Here is a 20,325-nt window from a genome sequence, read left to right as displayed (position 1 = left end):
TCACTCGAGCGGCAGCATCTTTTCATTATCTGCGTAGCGCTGTGGAAGCATACTGGTCTATCACTTCAAGGCTCTGGGGTTTCTCCACCACAGTTATGTCGTCACTTCTCTATGCTTGCGAAATGTGGAGCCCTCGAATGGAACATCTGTGCCGATTTTAAACATTCAGGCTCGCCTGCCTACAATCTATCCTGGGTTTAATCAGACGATTGTGTGAGGAGCTCACAGATCCTTCAAAGATCTGGATGCATTACCATCATCAGTGAGCCCCTCTTGTCAAGCGAGGGCTGAGTTGTCTGTGTCATATATCCCGCATGTCCATCCACCACATGCCCAATCAGCTTCTCTTTGACTGTATAGTTGGGTCTAAACAGGTGTGGCACAGGCTAGAAAATAGATGGGACTGATTTGGCACAAAACGAGTGGGAACTGTACTGATTGGACTTGTTGATGACTTGTGCCAGCAGTGTCAATATCGGCCCCTGCGGTGGAGGTTTTGATAGAAAGTCGTATAACTTTTGAAAATATCCCTAATCTCAAGGTCTGACCAAAAGTCACCCAGGCACACACGTTATACTTTACACATTTTTTATATTTATTCACCAGATTACTATTAAGCATGCATCGATTTCCAAATGCTTTAAATATATTACGGATTGTTGTGGCAAATAGTATGTCGCTTCGTGTGAATCAGTTTTGAAAAAGAAAGTTTACATTTCATGAGAGCAGCTTTCAGTCTCTCACATTATGAAGGATCATTGCCATTTTCCACCCCAACTAGCAAACCATCTTACCCAATCAAATATACCATGATTTTTGGAATACCACAAAAACAGTTAAAATGTTCATTTTTGTATATATTTCCATGAAGTATTTTCTTCATTACATTTTTCCATAGTTTTATTACGCACACTATGATGTTTTTTTTTTATATCAGCCCATTTACACAGAGGCGTCTCAGGTAACTTTACATGTGACAAGCTAATTGCATTACAAACTTGTTTTTTTGCAGCCTCCTTGTGCAAAACCAGTCTTGTCTTTATGTAGTTATTAAACCAAAACTCACAAACTCATGGGCTGTGTTGACCAGGGAAGGTGAAAGTAAATCACCAATAACCTTGCCACGGACACACTTTTAGACAACCTCCATGAAGGACATTCTCCCTGTGGAACGCATCATCTCGTCTGGATGCGCCGATCATTGCAGTGGTCCCCTAGAAGATCCATAGATAGCCTCTAAGTACCCCTACTGCTCAACAGCCATTGCAATTAATGTACGAGAGACGCGAGTTGATGGCCCAGGTCAAAATATAACAAATAAATGCATCTTACATAGTTTAGACAGCACTTAATTTTGCTGTCATATAAAATCAGGTGGGGCCAAATATTTTAGACAGTCCATGAATTGTCCATTGTGTCAATGTTGAAAGAATCAAGCAACATTGAAAAATAGAAAGTTATGTATTAATCTCCTGCCAATGCCAACAATCACCCTTCCACCTTGGTTAAGTGGTTTTCACATCATATGCACATTTGCTCTGCCAGGCTCCATTACAGGTGTTGCAAAACCAAAATACCATGTGAAAAACTATCAGAGTTGTCTGATTTGACCCAAAACCTTTGTTCAACTATTGACTTGCAAACCTTGTTACATTCTGGTGCATTTAAAATACAGTATTCAGCGATATAAATGAACATTTTAACAAATTACAATGAGTAATTTTTTTACATATTGATTGCCTGCATTAATTATTTTGATTTACGGTTCCCATAATTAATATTCATGATCTATAGTATTTTGTCGGTGCAGGACGGTATAAGAGACTACTGCATGTTCTGGTGAATCCAGTCCAAGAACTTGGTGACCCTGCTGTAAACACCTGGCAGGTAAGCCCGTGCACAGCCATAGCCCCAGCTGGTGATTCCAGATAGGTACCAGTGGCCGTTTGAGTCCTGGCAAACCAAGGGACCCCCAGAGTCTCCCTGCAACAGACACACACGACACCAATGTTAGAAGTTGACTGACGAACAAGAAAGCCTGATGGAGCGATGATTACAATGATCCAGTATAAGCGATGGCATGTCATGATACCAAAGATGGGATGTCAAAAGGCCTGATAATTAGGTTTAAATGTTCAGTGCAAAGAGCAGTACAGCTGAGGCCAGCTTGAAATGTTCAATGGGACTGGGATCCTGAATGATGACATTGTTGTTGAAGCTCCAGTTGATGTTGGCCCACCCACACTCCTTCCAGTAAATTGGCACCAAAATGTGTTCGTGAATTGGCTGGAGAAGTTTGCTTTCCAAGTTCCCCCTGGTGGAACATAATTGGGCCCATAGTCGTCATGTGCTCCAGCTGGTTTTAAAGCAAAAGAGTTGCGTCTTGTTGGTTGTTATCGCCACTCACCTGGCAGGTGTCCACCCCTCCTTTGAGGTACCCTGCACACAGCATCCTGTTGGTGATTAGAGATGGGCTGTAAGCCTGCGGCCCTGGGGTGACGCATGTCTTGAAGATCTCTACTGAAGCCTCCTGAAGCCGGTTGGGTGTGTAGCCTGTTAAGTACAAGAATTCGTGTTGGAAACCGCTTACCCTTTCTGCTTGTTAAAGTACTATATTTCATCAACACTTAGATCGTGGAACATTTAAATGTTAACAGCATAGCACCTGTATATCAGCTTAATGCCTGTTACAGATATTCCTCGAGCACCAGAGAGCTCTGCTACCCTACTGCCATCATTATTCCAATGGATTTTTACAAAAACTAGTTTCCTAACAAAGATTTGGGCCTCCATTAAATCAAAGGAATTGTTCAGTAGAAGATATGTGTATATTATATTTGTTTTTCATTATACAAACATTCCCCCGAAATAAATGTTCAACTATCGATTATGTTGAACTTGTGCCGTCGGAAAATAACATTGCACCGATTCATAAATTAATATCACCATACATGCCTTGAATCGTGGGCATAGCAATGGATTTTTTTTATATTTGTATCTGTTGTACATTAGAAGTGCTACATTTAACACAACGTAAACAACTCAAGGGTTGTAATCCTGAATTTAAACGGAAAGGCACTGCTTTCTATGAGGAGATCAATTTTATTAGAATATTAATAGGGTAGTGTGGAGGCTCAAAACATGAAAATACTGTCGTTTCTTTGTTCTTACACCATAGACAATGATATATGGATACTAAATAATCTCTCAAACTATGCTCTATTTCGTGGTCAAAGTATCTTCTGAAACCACGTGTGTTCCCAGGTTTGGAATATTTCACCTATGGACTTACCACCTTCAAAAAGGGTTCCCCAACCAGAAATGAAGCATGATTTCCCTGGGTAGGGAAACTTCTGAAAGCGATGTGGGAGGCAAACTGGCTGTATGTAATCGGTGAAGGAAACACGTTCTGACAGCTCCATAAGAGCAATGTCATAGTCATGGCTGCTTCGGTTGTAGCGCTCGTGGATGAGGATTCTGTTGACGCTTCTGGCCACGACAGTTGAAGCGCTGAGATCGTTCTGAGAGTGCAGGCCCAGGTATACCGTCCAGGTGTTTGTGTTGTTACTAGGGAGGTAAATACACAGACACAACAGTCAGCATCAAATACCACAGGGCATTATGTTTTTTTTACAAAGGTAAGCCTCATTGAGTCTCAGACTTTTTCAGGAAGGGGTGATGACTGCTGCTCTGTATAATCTCAACTGAGTAATTGGTGTGGGTCATTTGTACAGGTAAACAAATTTGGACTGTGGCGCCGGCACGCATCACGATTGCAAGTGCACTACGAAAAATCATACCTGAATGTGAAAAAATTCTGAGATGCTTAATCCCTCTTCCACTTATATTCATGCCTCTTTCTGCAATACAATTCTACAAAAACATCTTCTAATGGTGTTGCGATTCATTGTGAGTGGGAGGAGTGGTGGTTCATTGGTTAGCACACTGCACTTACGAACCTGTTGACCAACGTTTTAATTCCCTAAAGTTTGATTCCTAACCACAGACAACGTTATTCGTGACCAGTGTGGTGAGGTATGGTCGAACAACACCCCATGACCAACACGGTGTGCGAAGGCTTTCATCCTAAAAGCGGTCTGACCAAGGGCTGCAAGTTGTGATGATCAACTTGTCTGTCCGTGTAACATTTAACACAATGCATCCTTTTAAAGTATGACAAATAAATTTAGATTTTACCATTTCTGGCAATAAAACAGGTGTTAAGATGTTCAAACACCTTTAGCAAGGAATCAAGTTTGTATTAATCGCACGTACTTGTGGTGAACATGCAAATAAATTTGCTCTGATAATAATTATAATATATGCATTGTCTTTGAAACCGATTGGCCTACACCAGAGACAGCCTTCTTTAGTGCCTAGTTTCACAAGTGACAGACCAGATAACGTCAATAGGTCAAAAGTACAAGGACAATGCACGTATCAGAGCATTTATAGCTCGGAGTAAAGTGTTAAGAAGACATGTGAAGCAACAGAAACGCTCACCTAACGAAGCAATGAGCAGCACTCACAACCCAGCGGTCACTGAGGAGGGAGCCCCCACAGGCCAGTCTGTTGAAGTTGTGCAGGCTCGCTTGCCAGGGCCATTCTCCGAGCCTTGCTTCGTAGCCTCCCACGATCCGGTTGTTCACTCTGCGCTCTGCTACGGGGATCCAGCCACATTCTGAAAAACAACAAAACACAATTAATACTATAATACATCTTTTTTTTTTGGTTAGATCGCGTACATATACGTGTCGTTAAACCCGATACAGCCAACTAGTAAGGGTTGTCACGTAAACAGAACATGCTAATTCGCTACTAGTACAGCACACCGGTGTGTTGGAGAGCCAAGCCACAACATTTATAATCTGAGTACGAAGTTTTGCCAGTAATTACAACTAGCTTCATCAGGCAGCAGACAGATTTGTGGAGAAGTCCACCTGTTTCGTTCCTTATATAGAGGCGTAGATGTGATGACAACACTTGTGCGCTCTTCTCGTCCAAGGTGGGGGGGGGGGGGGGTAATGAATCAACGTACATTATGCGTGTGCATTATGCGAGCCCATTGATCTTGTACTTCCTGTCCATTGCTTGTGTAGTGGTGATACGCGCTGGGTGTGTACGTCATGTGCCAGCGCGTATGTACGTGTGTGTGTGGTGACGCGCGCTGACGGGGAGGAGCAGGCGTCAGTGCGCGGGTGGGGGTAGTGCTGCTGATTGGCTGTGTGCCGGTGACGCGCTGAGAGGGAGTGATCGGGTGGCAGCGCGGTGTGATTGGTCGAGGAGTGGAAACACGCGCTGGGCGGAAACGGATCGTAGAGATAGCGCGTGGTGATTGGGTAACTGAGGAGCGGTGCCGACGTTGAGGTCCGCATCCGCTCCGTCTCCCGGGAGGAAGAGATATATAAGATGATGCACAGAGGAGTAGAGGGCAGAAGTGGAACCATCTAAGAATGAAGACGAATGTGCAGAGATAGAGCCCGGAGAGGAGAGTAATGGAGAGTAGAGGAGAGTAAGGTATAAGTGTGTAGCCAGAGAGAGAGAACGGTCTACACGAGCTGAGTAATGTATAGTGTGTAGCCAGAGAGAGAGAAAGGTCTACACGAGCTGAGTAATGTATAGTGTGTAGCCAGAGAGAGAGAAAGGTCTACACGAGCTGAGCGATGTATAGTGTGTAGCCAGAGAGAGAGAAAGGTCTACACGAGCCGAGTATGCATACGGTGTAGCCAGAGAGAGAGAAAGGTCTACACGAGCCGAGTATGCATACGGTGTAGCCAGAGAGAGATGTAAAGTCTACACGAGACGAGTAAAGAGTGTAGCAGAGGCGTAAGGTCTACACGCGACGAGTGAAGAGTGTAGCAGAGGCGCAGAGTCTACACGAGACGAGAGAAGAGTGTAGCCGAGGCGCGGAGTCTACACGAGGCACAGAGAGCCAGCAGCACAGAATCTACGAGAGTCAAGAGAAGCGTAGGGCGGAGAGAAGAGGTCACGAGTTGTACCGTTGTATGGTGACCGCATTGTGAAGAAGAGAGGCCACGCGTTGTATCGTTACAAGTCAAGATTTAATAAAAGAAGTGTGTTCCCGTCAAGGAGTTTCCTGCCGTCATTTTCCAATACTTCATCTGGCGTCAGAAGTGAAACGGGCTTCCAAGCATGGAGACAAGGAAGACCCGTAGGACCCAAGGGATTGACCGCGAGGAAAACCTGGACGACTCGGGGCCGCTGGTGGCGGGGGGCGAGGAGGAAGACTTGCCCACGCTACAGGATCCGTCGACGGCGCCGGCCGAGCGACCGGGGACCGAGGCCGTGCTTCGTGAGGCGCACTCCCGACTGGCGGAGCTGCTGCTCGCCGCCGCGTCCATCTTGGCGGAGATCAGCTCGTCGGGAGGAGCGGGGACGGTGGGGGACATTTTACAAGGTCGCCCCGCAGATTCCCGCCAAAACGAATGGGGGATTCCCGCCATTGCGCCTGGGCCTACTTTTGGCGGGAACGGCGAGCGCCACGTGGTGGTGGGTTCCCAAGCGCGCGCATCGACGTCATCAGCGCGCGAGGGGGTCCGCCATTTTACGTCTGCCGCTGGAGCCGCCATCTTACACACCGACGGAGAGGCGGAGAGGAACCACGAGGCGGATGACTTCATTTTTCAGCAGCGTCTGCCCACGTTGTCAGCCTTCAAGGCGGAAGGCGGAGACTGGGGCAAATTTCAGCGAAGGTTTTTGGCGCATCAAGAGATGTCAGCGTGGTCCGATGCTACGGCGCTGCGGGCGTTGCCTGCCCTGCTGGACGACGACGCGCTCGCGGCCTTCAGGTCTGCACGGAAGTCGGACCGCTCCACGCTGAAGGATGCGCTGGGTTTGTTGGCCAGGGTCTACGGACCTCCCTCGGCGTGCCGCCATCATTTCTACGCAAGACGGAAAGCGGCCACGGAGACCGCGCTGGCCTATCGCACGGCGTTGCTGGCTCTTGCTGATGCTGCGTTCCCTCGGATGGACGAGGAGGGCCAAGACGCGATGGTTTTGGAGCAGCTGCTTAAGTTGGCGCAGGACCTGGGGGTCCCTATCAACACAGCTGACGAGATTGATATTTCTTCTTTGAGAGTCGCCACGAGTATTCAAGCGCACGAGGCCCTACAACGGAAACAAGGAGTTGGTTGCAACGCTGCTGTCGTCGCAGCTCCGGGTTCGGTGGTCACCGAACCCCAAGTCGTCAGCCCACGAGAGGAGGCGTTCGCCACGGGACGACCAGGGGACTGGAGGCCGGGGGCCCGGTCGCCTCTGCGATCGGGCCGAAAGTCGGAGCAACCAAGATCTACTCCGACCCTCGTCACGTGCTATAACTGCGGCCTCCGGGGCCACGTGGCGTCCGGGTGCCGCGCTCCGCGTCAGCGCGCCATGGGTGCTCGGCTGGACGACGACCGAGATCCCAAGTCATCTCTACAATCCCCGGCAAGTCGCGGCACCTCACACGCTCGGCCTGTTTATTCGGCACACATGGGACGCCGCGTTGCGGCGGAGGAGAGCCGGTTAAGGTTCGGGGATTCGGTTCGGCGAGGGGGGTTCGGCCGGGACCAGGGAGACATTGAATGAGCGGAATTGGGGCATAGAATTGTGGCTGCTTCGGCGGGTTCGTCCGTTGTTACGGGATCTATTGATGGGGTCGAGATTAGGGTGTTAGTGGACACGGGGGCATCGGCAACTATTATATCGGACCTCATTTATGATATTCTCCCAGTCCAATGTCGTCCGCTGCTTCCAGTGGATGTGCCATTTTACGCCGCTAATGGGGGATCGTTGGGCATTATCGGTCAGATTAGGGCGTCCATTTGCATTGGAAATATCAAATTGTCGGGACCCGTTTTCGTTTCGTCTTCTTTGGCGGTTCCGTGTCTTTTGGGCACTGATTTTTTGGCTAAAATGCCCATTAAAATTCTTATCGATCAATGATGCATTGAACTGCCATCGGGTCGCCGGATTGCATTTTTGACGAGCCCTACTGACATTCGGACGGCGTGCGCTACGATACAAGCGGTGGCGACACAGACCGTGCATGTGCCCCCGGGTTCACAGATGTTGATTCCCCTCCGGTTGCGGAAACCATGGGTGAGGGAGGCTTCGGAACAAAGTATGCTTTTGGGTCCTTCTAACAAGGCTGTCGGGGGTCTTGATTTATCGGTGGCTCACACTTTGGTGCGGGCTGACAGGGATCCGTTTGTGATGGTTTTGAACGCGGGGTCGCGGCCAGCTGTCATTCCACAGGGCACCGTGCTGGCTCACGCGGCGCGGGTCCCTGTGGATGATGGGTTGGTTGCGCAGGTGGGCTCGAGCCCCGCGCGGAACGTTGAGCCAAGGGAAGACCTTGAGTGGGTCCATTCGCTATGCGCCGCCTCGGACGATTTGTCGGCGGCGCAGTTGGGTGCGCTGCGCGAGTTGCTCATAGAATTCTCTGATGTGTTCAGTAAACATGAGTATGACATTGGGTGCATGGATTTGTTGCACCACCACATTGAAACGGGCGATGCGGCGCCGGTCAAGCTAAATCCCTTCCGACTGAGTCCCGTGGAGAAGGAACATGTTCAGTCGGCTGTTAACGAAATGCTAGAAGCCGATATTATTTCGCCCTCCTCTAGCCCGTGGGGAGCGCCTATTGTGCTGGTTAAGAAGCAGGACGGGTCCCTGCGATTCTGCGTTGATTTCCGTCGCCTGAATAAGATCTCTGTGGCTGACGCGTATCCGCTCCCCAGGATGGATGAGTCCCTCGATGCATTGTCGGGTGCGCGATATTTTTCGACTCTTGATTTGTTATCGGGGTTTTGGCAGTTGCCGCTCGACGAAGAGTCGAAACCTAAGACAGCATTTCGGACTCCAGGGGGGCTGTTCCAGTTTAACCGGTTACCCAGGGGACTTCACTCCTCTCCAGCGACGTTTCAGCGACTTATGGAGTTGGTTTTGTCGGGCTTGCAGTGGGATACATGCTTGATTTATATGGACGATGTCATTGTTTTCAGTAAAACGTTTGAAGAACACCTCCAGCGATTGAGAGGGGTGTTCTTGCGAATGCGATCGGCTAAGCTGAAATTTAAACCGGCCAAATGTCACCTCCTTCGGAAGTCGGTTAGATACTTGGGTCACATTGTCGATTCTTCGGGGATCTCCACCGATCCCGCGAAGACGGATTGTGTCGGTTCGTGGCTGACACCTACGTCCGTTTCCGACGTGCGTAGTTTCATCGGGTTTGCTTCTTATTATCGGCGGTTTGTTGAGCACTTCGCCACTATTGCAAAACCCTTGCACGCTCTAACGGCGAAGGGAGTGAAGTTCAAATGGGGACCGGAGGAGGAGGCCGCGTTTCGCTCCCTCCGGGACGCCTTGGTGGGTGCCCCACCCTTGTGTTATCCCGATTTTGCGAGTCCCTTTTTGCTGGACACGGATGCTAGCAACACGGGCATTGGGGGGGTGCTATCCCAAGTCGTTGGGGGTGTCGAAAGAGTTGTCGCCTACGGTAGTAGGGTGTTGTCTCCGGCGGAGCAGCGCTACTGCGTCACCCGTCGCGAGCTGCTTGCCATTGTCTTTTTTGTGCAGCAGTTTAGGCCATATCTCTATGGTCGTCACTTTACGGTCCGAACGGACCACGCGGCGCTACAGTATTCATTGAGGGTCGCCCAACCCTCGGGCCAGTTGTCGCGTTGGTTGGAAGTCCTCCAGGACTATCAGTTTACGACTACGTACCGTAAGGGGTTGCGACACACAAATGCCGATTGCTTGTCGCGGTTGTTGCCTTGTGATGAATGCGCGTGTTTGTCGGGATCGGCGCGCTGTAAACCGACGCTTGCGGGGGAGATGGGGGCACTGGCTGCGACAGCGGGCGCACCGATCGTGGATGATTCCACTGCCTCTCAGGGTCGGGACTCGCTGCTCTCGTTGTCGCTTAGCGAATGGGGCCGTCTCCAGATGGCGGACAGCTCGCTGCTAGCATTGCGCCGCAAGGTTGGGGGTCCCGAGGGGGACCAGGAGCGTACCGGCTCCTATGTACTTGAGCAGGGCATGTTATTGAGATGGGACAGTTTGTCCCGGCGGAACGCACTCGTGGTGCCTTCCGCTGTAAGGGGGAGGGTTGTCTTGGCGGCACACGAACGCCTCTTGCACTTGGGAGTTAACAAGACGCTTGCCCTGCTTCAGCGTGACTATTACTGGCCGGGAATGGGAAGTGATGTGGTAAATATTCTGAAGGGGTGCGTTGAGTGCGCCAGGCGTAAACCACCGCCCGTGGCAGCTAATCCACCGCTGCAATCTATTCAGGTCTCGCGTACTAACGAGCTCGTTGCACTCGATATTTTGGGGCCCTTCCCAGTCACGCCGAGAGGGAATAAATATTTGTTAGTGGGGGTCGAATACTTTACCCGATGGCCTATGGCGTGGCCTCTCGCTAACCAGTCGGCAGCGGCTGTGACGGACGCCTTCGTCCAGGGCTATGTCCTGGACAAGGGGGCTCCCGAACGCCTGCTGACCGACCAAGGTAAAAAATTTTCGAGTAAATTGTTGCAAGAGGTGTGCGATCTGTTGGGTACCAAGAAGGTGCGTACCTCCCCGTACCACCCGCAGACAGACGGGATGGTGGAGAGACTCCACAAAACTTTGACTTCCATGCTGTGCCAGCAGGTGTGCGAGGCACATGTAGATTGGGACCTGCAGGTCCCGGGAGTCCTTGCCGCGTATAGAATGGCCCCCCATGCAGCTACGGGGTTTTCCCCATTCTATTTGATGTACGGTCGGGAAGCTGACCCGCCAATGGAAACGCAACTTGGCCTGTCCGCTCCACGAACTAATTCTAAATTGGCAGAACATATTAAGTTTAATATTCACAAGCTGACAGAGGCGAGGGAGGCCGCACGGCTTAATTCGCGGGCTCGCCAAATTGCTAATGAACGGTTGCGGCCACGGAAGGTGTCCGGGCACGATTGGAAACCAGGTGACAGGGCCTGGCTGCATTGCCCTCAGGCACCCTTGGCTACGTCGCCTAAATTGTTGAGACCGTGGAGGGGACCCGTGGAGGTCGTGCGCGTTGCACGACCCCAGTGCGTTCAGATAAAGTGGGGAAAGCGCCGTTGGTACGTTCACCCCTCCCGACTGAAACCGTTCTCGCCTCCATATGGCCTCCCCTTGTGTCGTCATGGCCGAGCGTGTGACGTGACCGGTGACCCACAGGGGGAAATGTCTCTGCCTGATCCACGCGTATTTTCGCCTGATCTGCTCCCAGGTGTCTCGGATCTGACAGCTGCCGACCACCGGCGGCCGGATCTCCGCGGCGGGGCCGGCCCTTTCAGGCCCGTTCCGCGCCGTCTGGAGCAGCCGGAACCGTCGGACGGTCGTCAGTGTCCCGCCCCATACGACGGACCAGCCAGACGGACTCGCGCCAAGTCGTGCTACTTTGCGCGACCCGCCTCGTGAGGAGTCGGGGCTGTTGGTGCGCCTCGTCACTGCGTGTAGTCGCAGGGGCGCGGGGCGCGTTCGTTTTCTGGAATTTGCTTGTATTGTGTTGTTGTTGACTTTTCGTGTTCATTGTCAATTTGTACATAGTTGTTCTTGTTGTTGTTGTTCTTGTTGTTATGTTACGGGGCACACTGGGGGGTTACGGGGTTTTTTTTGGTTGGTTGTCATCTTATCGTAGCGGTTGGTTGTTGTTAGCAGCCGGGCCGGCTGCGAGCTATGTGGGAGGGGGTGATGTAGTGGTGATACGCGCTGGGTGTGTACGTCATGTGCCAGCGCGTATGTACGTGTGTGTGTGGTGACGCGCGCTGACGGGGAGGAGCAGGCGTCAGTGCGCGGGTGGGGGTAGTGCTGCTGATTGGCTGTGTGCCGGTGACGCGCTGAGAGGGAGTGATCGGGTGGCAGCGCGGTGTGATTGGTCGAGGAGTGGAAACACGCGCTGGGCGGAAACGGATCGTAGAGATAGCGCGTGGTGATTGGGTAACTGAGGAGCGGTGCCGACGTTGAGGTCCGCATCCGCTCCGTCTCCCGGGAGGAAGAGATATATAAGATGATGCACAGAGGAGTAGAGGGCAGAAGTGGAACCATCTAAGAATGAAGACGAAGGTGCAGAGATAGAGCCCGGAGAGGAGAGTAATGGAGAGTAGAGGAGAGTAAGGTATAAGTGTGTAGCCAGAGAGAGAGAACGGTCTACACGAGCTGAGTAATGTATAGTGTGTAGCCAGAGAGAGAGAAAGGTCTACACGAGCTGAGTAATGTATAGTGTGTAGCCAGAGAGAGAGAAAGGTCTACACGAGCTGAGCGATGTATAGTGTGTAGCCAGAGAGAGAGAAAGGTCTACACGAGCCGAGTATGCATACGGTGTAGCCAGAGAGAGAGAAAGGTCTACACGAGCCGAGTATGCATACGGTGTAGCCAGAGAGAGATGTAAAGTCTACACGAGACGAGTAAAGAGTGTAGCAGAGGCGTAAGGTCTACACGCGACGAGTGAAGAGTGTAGCAGAGGCGCAGAGTCTACACGAGACGAGAGAAGAGTGTAGCCGAGGCGCGGAGTCTACACGAGGCACAGAGAGCCAGCAGCACAGAATCTACGAGAGTCAAGAGAAGCGTAGGGCGGAGAGAAGAGGTCACGAGTTGTACCGTTGTATGGTGACCGCATTGTGAAGAAGAGAGGCCACGCGTTGTATCGTTACAAGTCAAGATTTAATAAAAAGAAGTGTGTTCCCGTCAAGGAGTTTCCTGCCGTCATTTTCCAATACTTCACTTGTACCAAAATAGCCGTACCAGAGACAGCCTTCTTTAGGGTCTCGTCTCACCAGTGTCAGACCAGAGAACGTCATCATCATTGTTTGCCATCGTCATAGATTCATCTATCATTTTAATATTTATCAACCATGGTCTATTCATTGCTAGATGAAGACGTCTCTAATGCACGACGATTTTGCTTACAGTTTTACGCTAAGCACTATATTTTGCAAAAAATAGTAGATCATGAAATTACATTTCGAACTTACAATTACTGTTGTAAATTAGTAATTTACCCATTTTTGTATTACTCACGGAATTTCTACAAGAAGCGCATGAACCAAAGGATGGTCAGTTTATACTGTAAACAGATAAATTAAGAATTAATCAATACCTCTGTTGGCTGGTAGTGGGCCAACTTTGTAGAACTCCAAACTGAAGCCATATTCTGAAACAGGAAATGAGAAAACATTTGACGCGAATATTGTGTACAATACAAAACGTAATACAGCTATAACTGAGTCAGATGTCTTAGAAAGCAGCAACAATATCGCGTACAGTACAAAAACTTAAAACAGTTATAACCGAGTTTAACACTTAGGCTTTCACGACCAATATCATCCATAAGAAGTTTTTTTGGGTTCGATCGTGTAAATATATGAATAAAATTTGACTTTAAATATATTAATGTGTCGTTAAAACCCGCCACCACTCAACACAGCCAACTAGTAAGGGTTGTCATGTAAACAGAACATGCCAAATTGTCACTGGTACAGCACACCGGTGTGTTGGAAAGCCAAGCCACAACATTTACAATCTGAGTACGACGTTTCGCCAGTAATTACAACTAGCTTCATCAGGCGACAGCCAGATTTGTGGAGAAGTCCACCTGTTTCGTTCCTTATATAGAGGCGTGGATGTGGTGACCACACTTCTGCGCTCTTGCGCAAAGTGGGGGGGGGGGATTAATGAGTCAACGTGCATTATGCGAGCACTTTCATCTTGTCCTTCCTGTTCATTGTGAGTATTAAAATAGCTGTACTAACGATAATCTCTATTGAAGTGTGGTGCCCTTTATAGGCATGCATTTAAATAATGTCTTATTTGATGGTCGTATGTGGTGGTGTATATCATCTCTCCCACAACGTATGGGTGGTGACACTGCATGACATGGATGGGAGGCAGGTAGATGACACATGAGGGCAGCTAACAGTGCAAAATGAGATCAGGCAGGTTAGGGTTAGGATAAGCTCGTGTGAGAAGAAGTTCTAAAACATTTTAATGGGAACAGCCACAGCCTGCGGCGCCCCCGAACAACCACAGCCTGTGGCGCCCCCGAACAACCACAGCTTGCGGCGCCCCCGAACAACCACAGCCTGCGGCGGCCCTGAACAGCCACAGCCTGCGGCGGCCCTGAACAACCACAGCTTGCGGTGGCCCTGAACAACCACAGCCTGCGGTGGCCCTGAACAGCCACAGCCTGCGGCGGCCCTGAACAACCACAGCCTGCGGCGGCCCTGAACAACCACAGCCTGCGGTGGCCCTGAACAGCCACAGCCTGCGGCGGCCCTGAACAACCACAGCCTGCGACGGCCCCGAACAGCCACAGCCTGCAGCGGCCCCGAACAACCACAGCCTGCAGCGCCCACGAACAACCACAGCCTGCGGCACCCTCCAACAACCACAGCGTGCGGCGGCCCTGAACAACCACAGCTTGCGGCGGCCCCGAACAGCCACAGCCTGTGGCACCCTCCAACAACCACAGCGTGCGGCGGCCCCTAACAGACTGGTCAAGTAAATCCTCACGATTCACTCGCACAGCGTGCGGTGGGCCTTCATCCAGCAGTGGATTTAAGCACCAAAAAAACTCGAGTCCTAATGTAATGGACAAAGCACGGCTCTTCCTCAGGGCAGCAGTGGACAGAGCACGGCTCTCCCTCAGGGCAGCAGCAGAGCGAGCACGGCTCTGCCTCAGGGCAGCAGTGGAGAGAGTGCGTCTGGCTCCCTCACGGTAGCAGTGGAGACAGCGCGGCTCTACCTCCAGCCAGCAGTGGAGAGCACAGGGGTTCCTCAGGGCAGCAGTGGACAGAGCACGGCTCTGCCTCACTCTCACTCACCCGTCTCCTCTGAGCTGCATGCGATTGTGTGTGAGTGTGAGTGAGCTATATATGAGTGAACCGTGTGAGTGGCTCGACCGTCAGCTTCCTCACTCTGACTCACCCGTCTCCTTTGAGCTGCATACGATTGTGTGTGAGTGAGTGTGAGTGAGCTGTGTGTATGAGTGAGCCGTGTGTGAGTGAATCGACCGTCAGCATTCCGTAGCTGTATCTCCGGGGCTTTGGCCATGATGTTGCTGCTTCTCGAAGTGGGCAGCTTGCGGTCACGTGACACACTTCAACCAATCCGGGGGTGTACATGTTTGGGAGGGGCGCACCTCTGGTTGGCTGCTAGCTCGCGGTCAGGTGACATACTTCTACCAATCCGGGGGCGTTAATCACAGTCACAGAAGGACAGATCTGGGCTATTATATATGTGTATACCCAAGAATGATTCAAGATGATTGCTCCAGTATGGGTTAAAAGAGATGGTCTGGAGTCCGCGTTTGCCCTCTAAACAAAGTGAGCGTCTGCCATCAACACGCAACAAACGTTCCTGAAAACTCTCCTTAGACCCGGCGCCTCCCATCAGTAACGGCCGGCTGCGAAATAATGTCAGCGTACATACGTAAGCACGTACACACACGCGTACAAAACAAGGATACCTTGCATGAAGTTGTCCGAGACTTGAAACACGAGCGTCACGTTGTTGGAGAGGGAGCGCACGCCCGGCGGCAGAGCTTGGCCGCAGAATCTGCCCAGCGAATGTCCCCGCTGCTGGGCACCGCCGTCGTACACGGTCAGGGAGCTGTTGCCACACAGCTCGCTCCCCGGCAGCCTTTTTTGGGGTGAGAGGTAAGAGACAAACTGTGTAAACAGCGGTTTGTTTTGGTCAGGAACGATTATTAATAATAAAAAAAATGCCGAGTGCTGTAACTTTGGGCTTGTACAAAAGTTTTGAAGCAACGTGGGAGTGCTCGCCATCCGTGTGTGTGGGGAACGGTAGTGTAGTGGTTAGCGTGCTGAACTGGTCCTGGGCCTCCCCTAGGTCGACTCAGCCTCAAATGAGTACCTGGTGCGATTTGTAAACATCGCCACTCGGGAGACAAATGCGGCCGGGTGTGATGTTGGCCACCCACCCCCTCGTGTGCTGTGCTGGCCTTCATAGATGCTCGCTAACAGCACTTGCCCCAACAGTCTGTTAAGGCTATCCGGGGGATGTTTGTAATCTGTCTTTGAGGTGATTTCGAGGGGTGGGTGTCAAGTGACGTGGTGGTTCCTTGCTCAAACGAGCGGTGGGAGGGCAATGTTCAACGCTGTGGGTGGAATTTAGGCTGCTGCCCCCTGCGAGCGCCAATCTATGGCAGGCAATGTAAATTATGATCGAACGTGAAGATAATGTTTATGGTGATGGTGGAAAATGATGACGTAATAATTACTATGATGCCGATGATGATAATTAGATTCTGATGATAAATGGGTACTGATGATGATTAAAGGGTGCTACTGCTGTATATGATGATGATGATAATAATGACCATATTGCTGTTCCTGATGCAAATTTTGCTTCCGCTGCTGATGAAGACAATGAGGGAGATGAAGTGTTCCTGAGAAAGCCACGCTTACTTGGAAGACTCGTTTTCAAACTTGTTTCACATGAGGGAAGAAGATATTTTTAAAAAATATTTTTTTACCACGTCAGACCTACTAAGCAACCTGGCCATAAATGATAGCCCAATGAAGTGGCTTATGTGGAAATTTATAGCAGCCAAATCCTCTTAAATGCATGTGTCTAAATGTGCAGGGAAAACTGAAGGATGTGGAGAAAAATCCACACGACCACAGGGAGAACTTCAAATATACAGCAGGCATCAGTGTTGGGATCGAACCCATGTTCTTCTGTATACCAGGTGAGGTAGAGTACCCACAGACAACACTTTGAGCAAATTACACTCAAATGTCCACGCAGATTCAAGAACCCATTTCTATACGGTCTTCTCCTGGCCATCTCAGCACACTCACCTGTGCTGTCGCCAGGAATCATAAATACGTCGCACGGTTCAGAGTGCGATGCACAAAGCACTGTGCCATCACTCCCCACATTAAACTTAACAATTTTTTATTTTACCAAGTAAGGCCCACTAAGCCTTACTTGAAACGAACTGGCCACACATGAAAGCTCAAATAAGTGGCTTATCATGGGGAAATTTATAGCAGCCAAATACTGGGGCGTCACGGTGGTGAGATGTTAATTTCCTTTAACTCCCTCGCCTGGTATTCAGGAGGTCGTGGGTTCGATCCTGACCCTCACACCTGTATATTTCGAGTTTGCAATGTTCTCGCCGTGGTCGTGTGGATTTTTCTCCGGGTCCTCCAGTTTTTCCCTCCACATTTTAGAATCAACGTGTTCAAAGTGTTTGGCTGCTCTCAATTTCCACATGATAAGCCACTTCATTGAGTTACAATTTGTGGCCCGGTCGCTTTTGAAAAATAGCTATACAGCTCCGTGGATGTTACCTGGTAAAATATATTTTTTAATAGTTTTATACCCATGTTTCTAAATGTGGAGGGAAAAACCGGAGGATCCAGAGAAAATTCCCACACGAGCACGGGAAGAACACGGATACTCCAAATAGAAATGTAACACGATGCCCAGCCGACCCATGTGATGGAGCTCGATTGGTCAGTGTGTCCACCGAGGGAACGAGCGTGCTGCTGATAACGCACGCACCTCCATTCGGCTTCCAATTCCCCTGGATTTTAATTGAGTACGCAGTATGTTTTGCTGTTGTTCGTAGGATAGGGCTTTAACCATTCTGAATATCGGGCAGAATACATTTTGTGCAACTTGTAGAGAGTTCCATAATTTGCCGAACGTGCGGTATGTAACTCTACAGGAATCAGGCCTTTTAAAATACATATTATTAATGTAAATATATCAGTGTAAAATTGTGTGTTACTCACTTGAAGTAGTTAAATTGCAGCTTGACAAAAGAGCCATTGGGAACTGTAATGTTCACAGTGCAGAGCATATTTGTTGCGGAGCCCAGGTCAGAAAAGCTGTTTATTCTGCCAGAGTCGCCTTGCAAACTCAATGAACACTGATCAATGCCTGTCAAAAAGATTACAGTACATAGAGATGACATTGAGACATCAGTCATTGAATGCAGACATCGATCTACAATACATATTTGTTAAATGCTCGGTATATACTGAACTTGACTGCCTATATAACGTACGATATGATGTATGGTATGCACATCAATACAGTAGATATTTTCTTCATATTATTTCCCCCACAATTATATTCTGATTGTGCGATCAGCGTTACCTTATGGAGATTAATCCATTTTAAAGTCTTCAATATTCAATAACAGTCTGCAGAAGAAGCTGTCAGAGAACTACGTCTTCGACACACATCAGTTTTCGAAACTAGAGGGTGAAGCATTTCCCCACCTGCCCTAATAATAAAAACATTCTCAAAGCCAAACCCGAGGGCAAAGTCAAATTGATTGTGATGGTCTTGGTGTTTGATCATCGGCGACTGGGCTGAGACCACCAACTCACTATACCTGGGAACCCGGTTCCATCATGGCCGGACGCCTGGATTCCCACTGAGGATCTCATCAGTGTCAGCTCAGGGCTCTGACTTCTGAGCCATGTGGTGGGCACTTTTCATAACCAGGCAGTTATTTTACCACGAAAAAACAACTAAATTAAATCACGACGTTTCGGAGGCAACACAAGCTTCCGTCTTCAGGTGGAACCGTTACAGCCAAATTCACTGTAATAAGTGAAGAGAGCTAATAGAGAAACACGACTATATAGGGTAAGAGGGGGGGGGGGTTGCGATTGCTGTTGAGGGGTCGGGAAGGGGCAAGTGCTTCGCTGAGTTAAGCCGATTGATAACATTTATTCATTATGCGGGAGAGGGGGGGTTATTGGAGAACAAAGGGGGACAGAAGTTGAGCTGATTAATAGGGACGCTAAGTTAGACTGATAGATAACGTCTATTCATTATGCAGGAGAGGGGGGGTTAATACGAAAGCTATTAGAAAATAAAACAGCTAAATTAAATCACCAATACACTTCACTGCTATACTCTACACTACACTGTACAATACACTGCACTACTATAGACTGCTGTACATTACACTATTAAATAGTCCACCATACACTGCTATACACTACTATACACTACACTATTCTACGCTCTACTATTATACCCTACCCTATACACTGCTATAAACTACGCAATACACTATTATAAACTTTGCTACACAATAATGGACACTACATAATACACAAGCATACCCGAAACACTACTATAGACTCCTATCCACTATACTATAATACACTACACTATGCACTGGTATACACTCCACAATACACTACACTATATACTGTAGAATACACTACCCAATACACAGTACACTGCTATACACTACACTATACACTGGTATACACTACACAATATACTACCATACACTGAACTACTATACACCACAGAATACCGTATACTATAGACTACTATCCAAAACACTACTATACAATACACTATCCACTACACTATACGTATCAGTGAGGGAAAAAAGTATTTGATCCCCTGCTGATTTTGTACGTTTGCCCACTGATAAAGAAATTATCAGTCTATAATTTTAATGGTAGGTTTATTTGAACAGTGAGAGACAGAGAATAACAACAAAAAAATCCAGATAAACGCATGTCAAAAATGTTATAAATTGATTTGCATTTTAATGAGGGAAATAAGTTCCTGGGCTCCTGGGCATAATGCTCCTGGGCATAATGCTATGGGGGGGGGGGGGGGTATTGGGGCACTATTAAAACACTGTACATCACATTTTTGAGTGATGGTAGTGTATAATGCTCGGAGTAAAATAATTGAATATGGATATGACTGTAAAACTAAAAAGAAGCTAAAGTTTGACTTGGTTAATTACATCCTTAAAATGATAGCGCAATTTGAATCCATCCACTCGGTTGAAGTTATGTCTATGTTCGTATAACTGGATGGCTTCATGGACAAATCTTTGGTGGTATCCAGGAGGCTTGCAGAGCACCTTGGTATCGGAGAACACAATGTCAGAGAACCAGCAGTATTATAACTGTGATCAGCTACGGCCGAAGAATTCGTCCTGCCGTGTTTTAAATCCGACTTGTGCTCGCGAATGTGGTCAGAAATATGTTGTTTCGTTTCCCCGATATAGCAATCACCACAGGTGCAAGTCAGTTTGTAGACACTAGGGTACTGTAAGTCAGGAATGACATCCTTTACGGATGGGATCAGATCACGGATCTTGTGTACTGTACTGAATCGGACCTGGATTTTGTGTTTGTCGAGAATTTTGGAGATCTTTTTGGTAACGCCTGCTATGTATGGCAACGTAATGGTTTTGATCGGAGCCTTCAGGGGGTTGTTTCTCCATGTTGGGAGAAACAGCCTGGCGGATAGCACGGTCTGAGTATCCGTTCATCCTGA

At 49.0% G+C, this 20,325-nt stretch overlaps 1 protein-coding gene across 2 annotated transcripts in view; it reads right to left on the bottom strand.

Moving 5' to 3' along the window:
* Positions 1–571: 571 nt before the first annotated feature.
* Positions 572–20,325, bottom strand: part of LOC144733492 (cubilin-like) — an 82,453-nt gene continuing 62,699 nt past the window's right edge. For both annotated transcript variants that reach the window (XM_078615418.1, XM_078615419.1), the window contains 7 exons: positions 17,790–17,937; positions 15,491–15,663; positions 13,124–13,177; positions 4,504–4,681; positions 3,293–3,567; positions 2,408–2,553; positions 572–1,983 (listed from right to left, as the gene is read on the bottom strand). In XM_078615418.1, coding sequence (XP_078471544.1) covers positions 1,825–1,983; positions 2,408–2,553; positions 3,293–3,567; positions 4,504–4,681; positions 13,124–13,177; positions 15,491–15,663; positions 17,790–17,937 — 1,133 coding nt within the window. In that variant the 3' untranslated portion in view covers positions 572–1,824. The remainder of the gene's footprint in view (positions 1,984–2,407; positions 2,554–3,292; positions 3,568–4,503; positions 4,682–13,123; positions 13,178–15,490; positions 15,664–17,789; positions 17,938–20,325) is intronic.

The sequence above is a fragment of the Lampetra planeri genome, chromosome 47 (assembly GCF_965212315.1).
Source record: "Lampetra planeri chromosome 47, kcLamPlan1.2.h2, whole genome shotgun sequence".
Classification (NCBI taxonomy): domain Eukaryota; kingdom Metazoa; phylum Chordata; class Hyperoartia; order Petromyzontiformes; family Petromyzontidae; genus Lampetra; species Lampetra planeri.
This window is presented reverse-complemented; position numbering and strand designations above follow the sequence as displayed.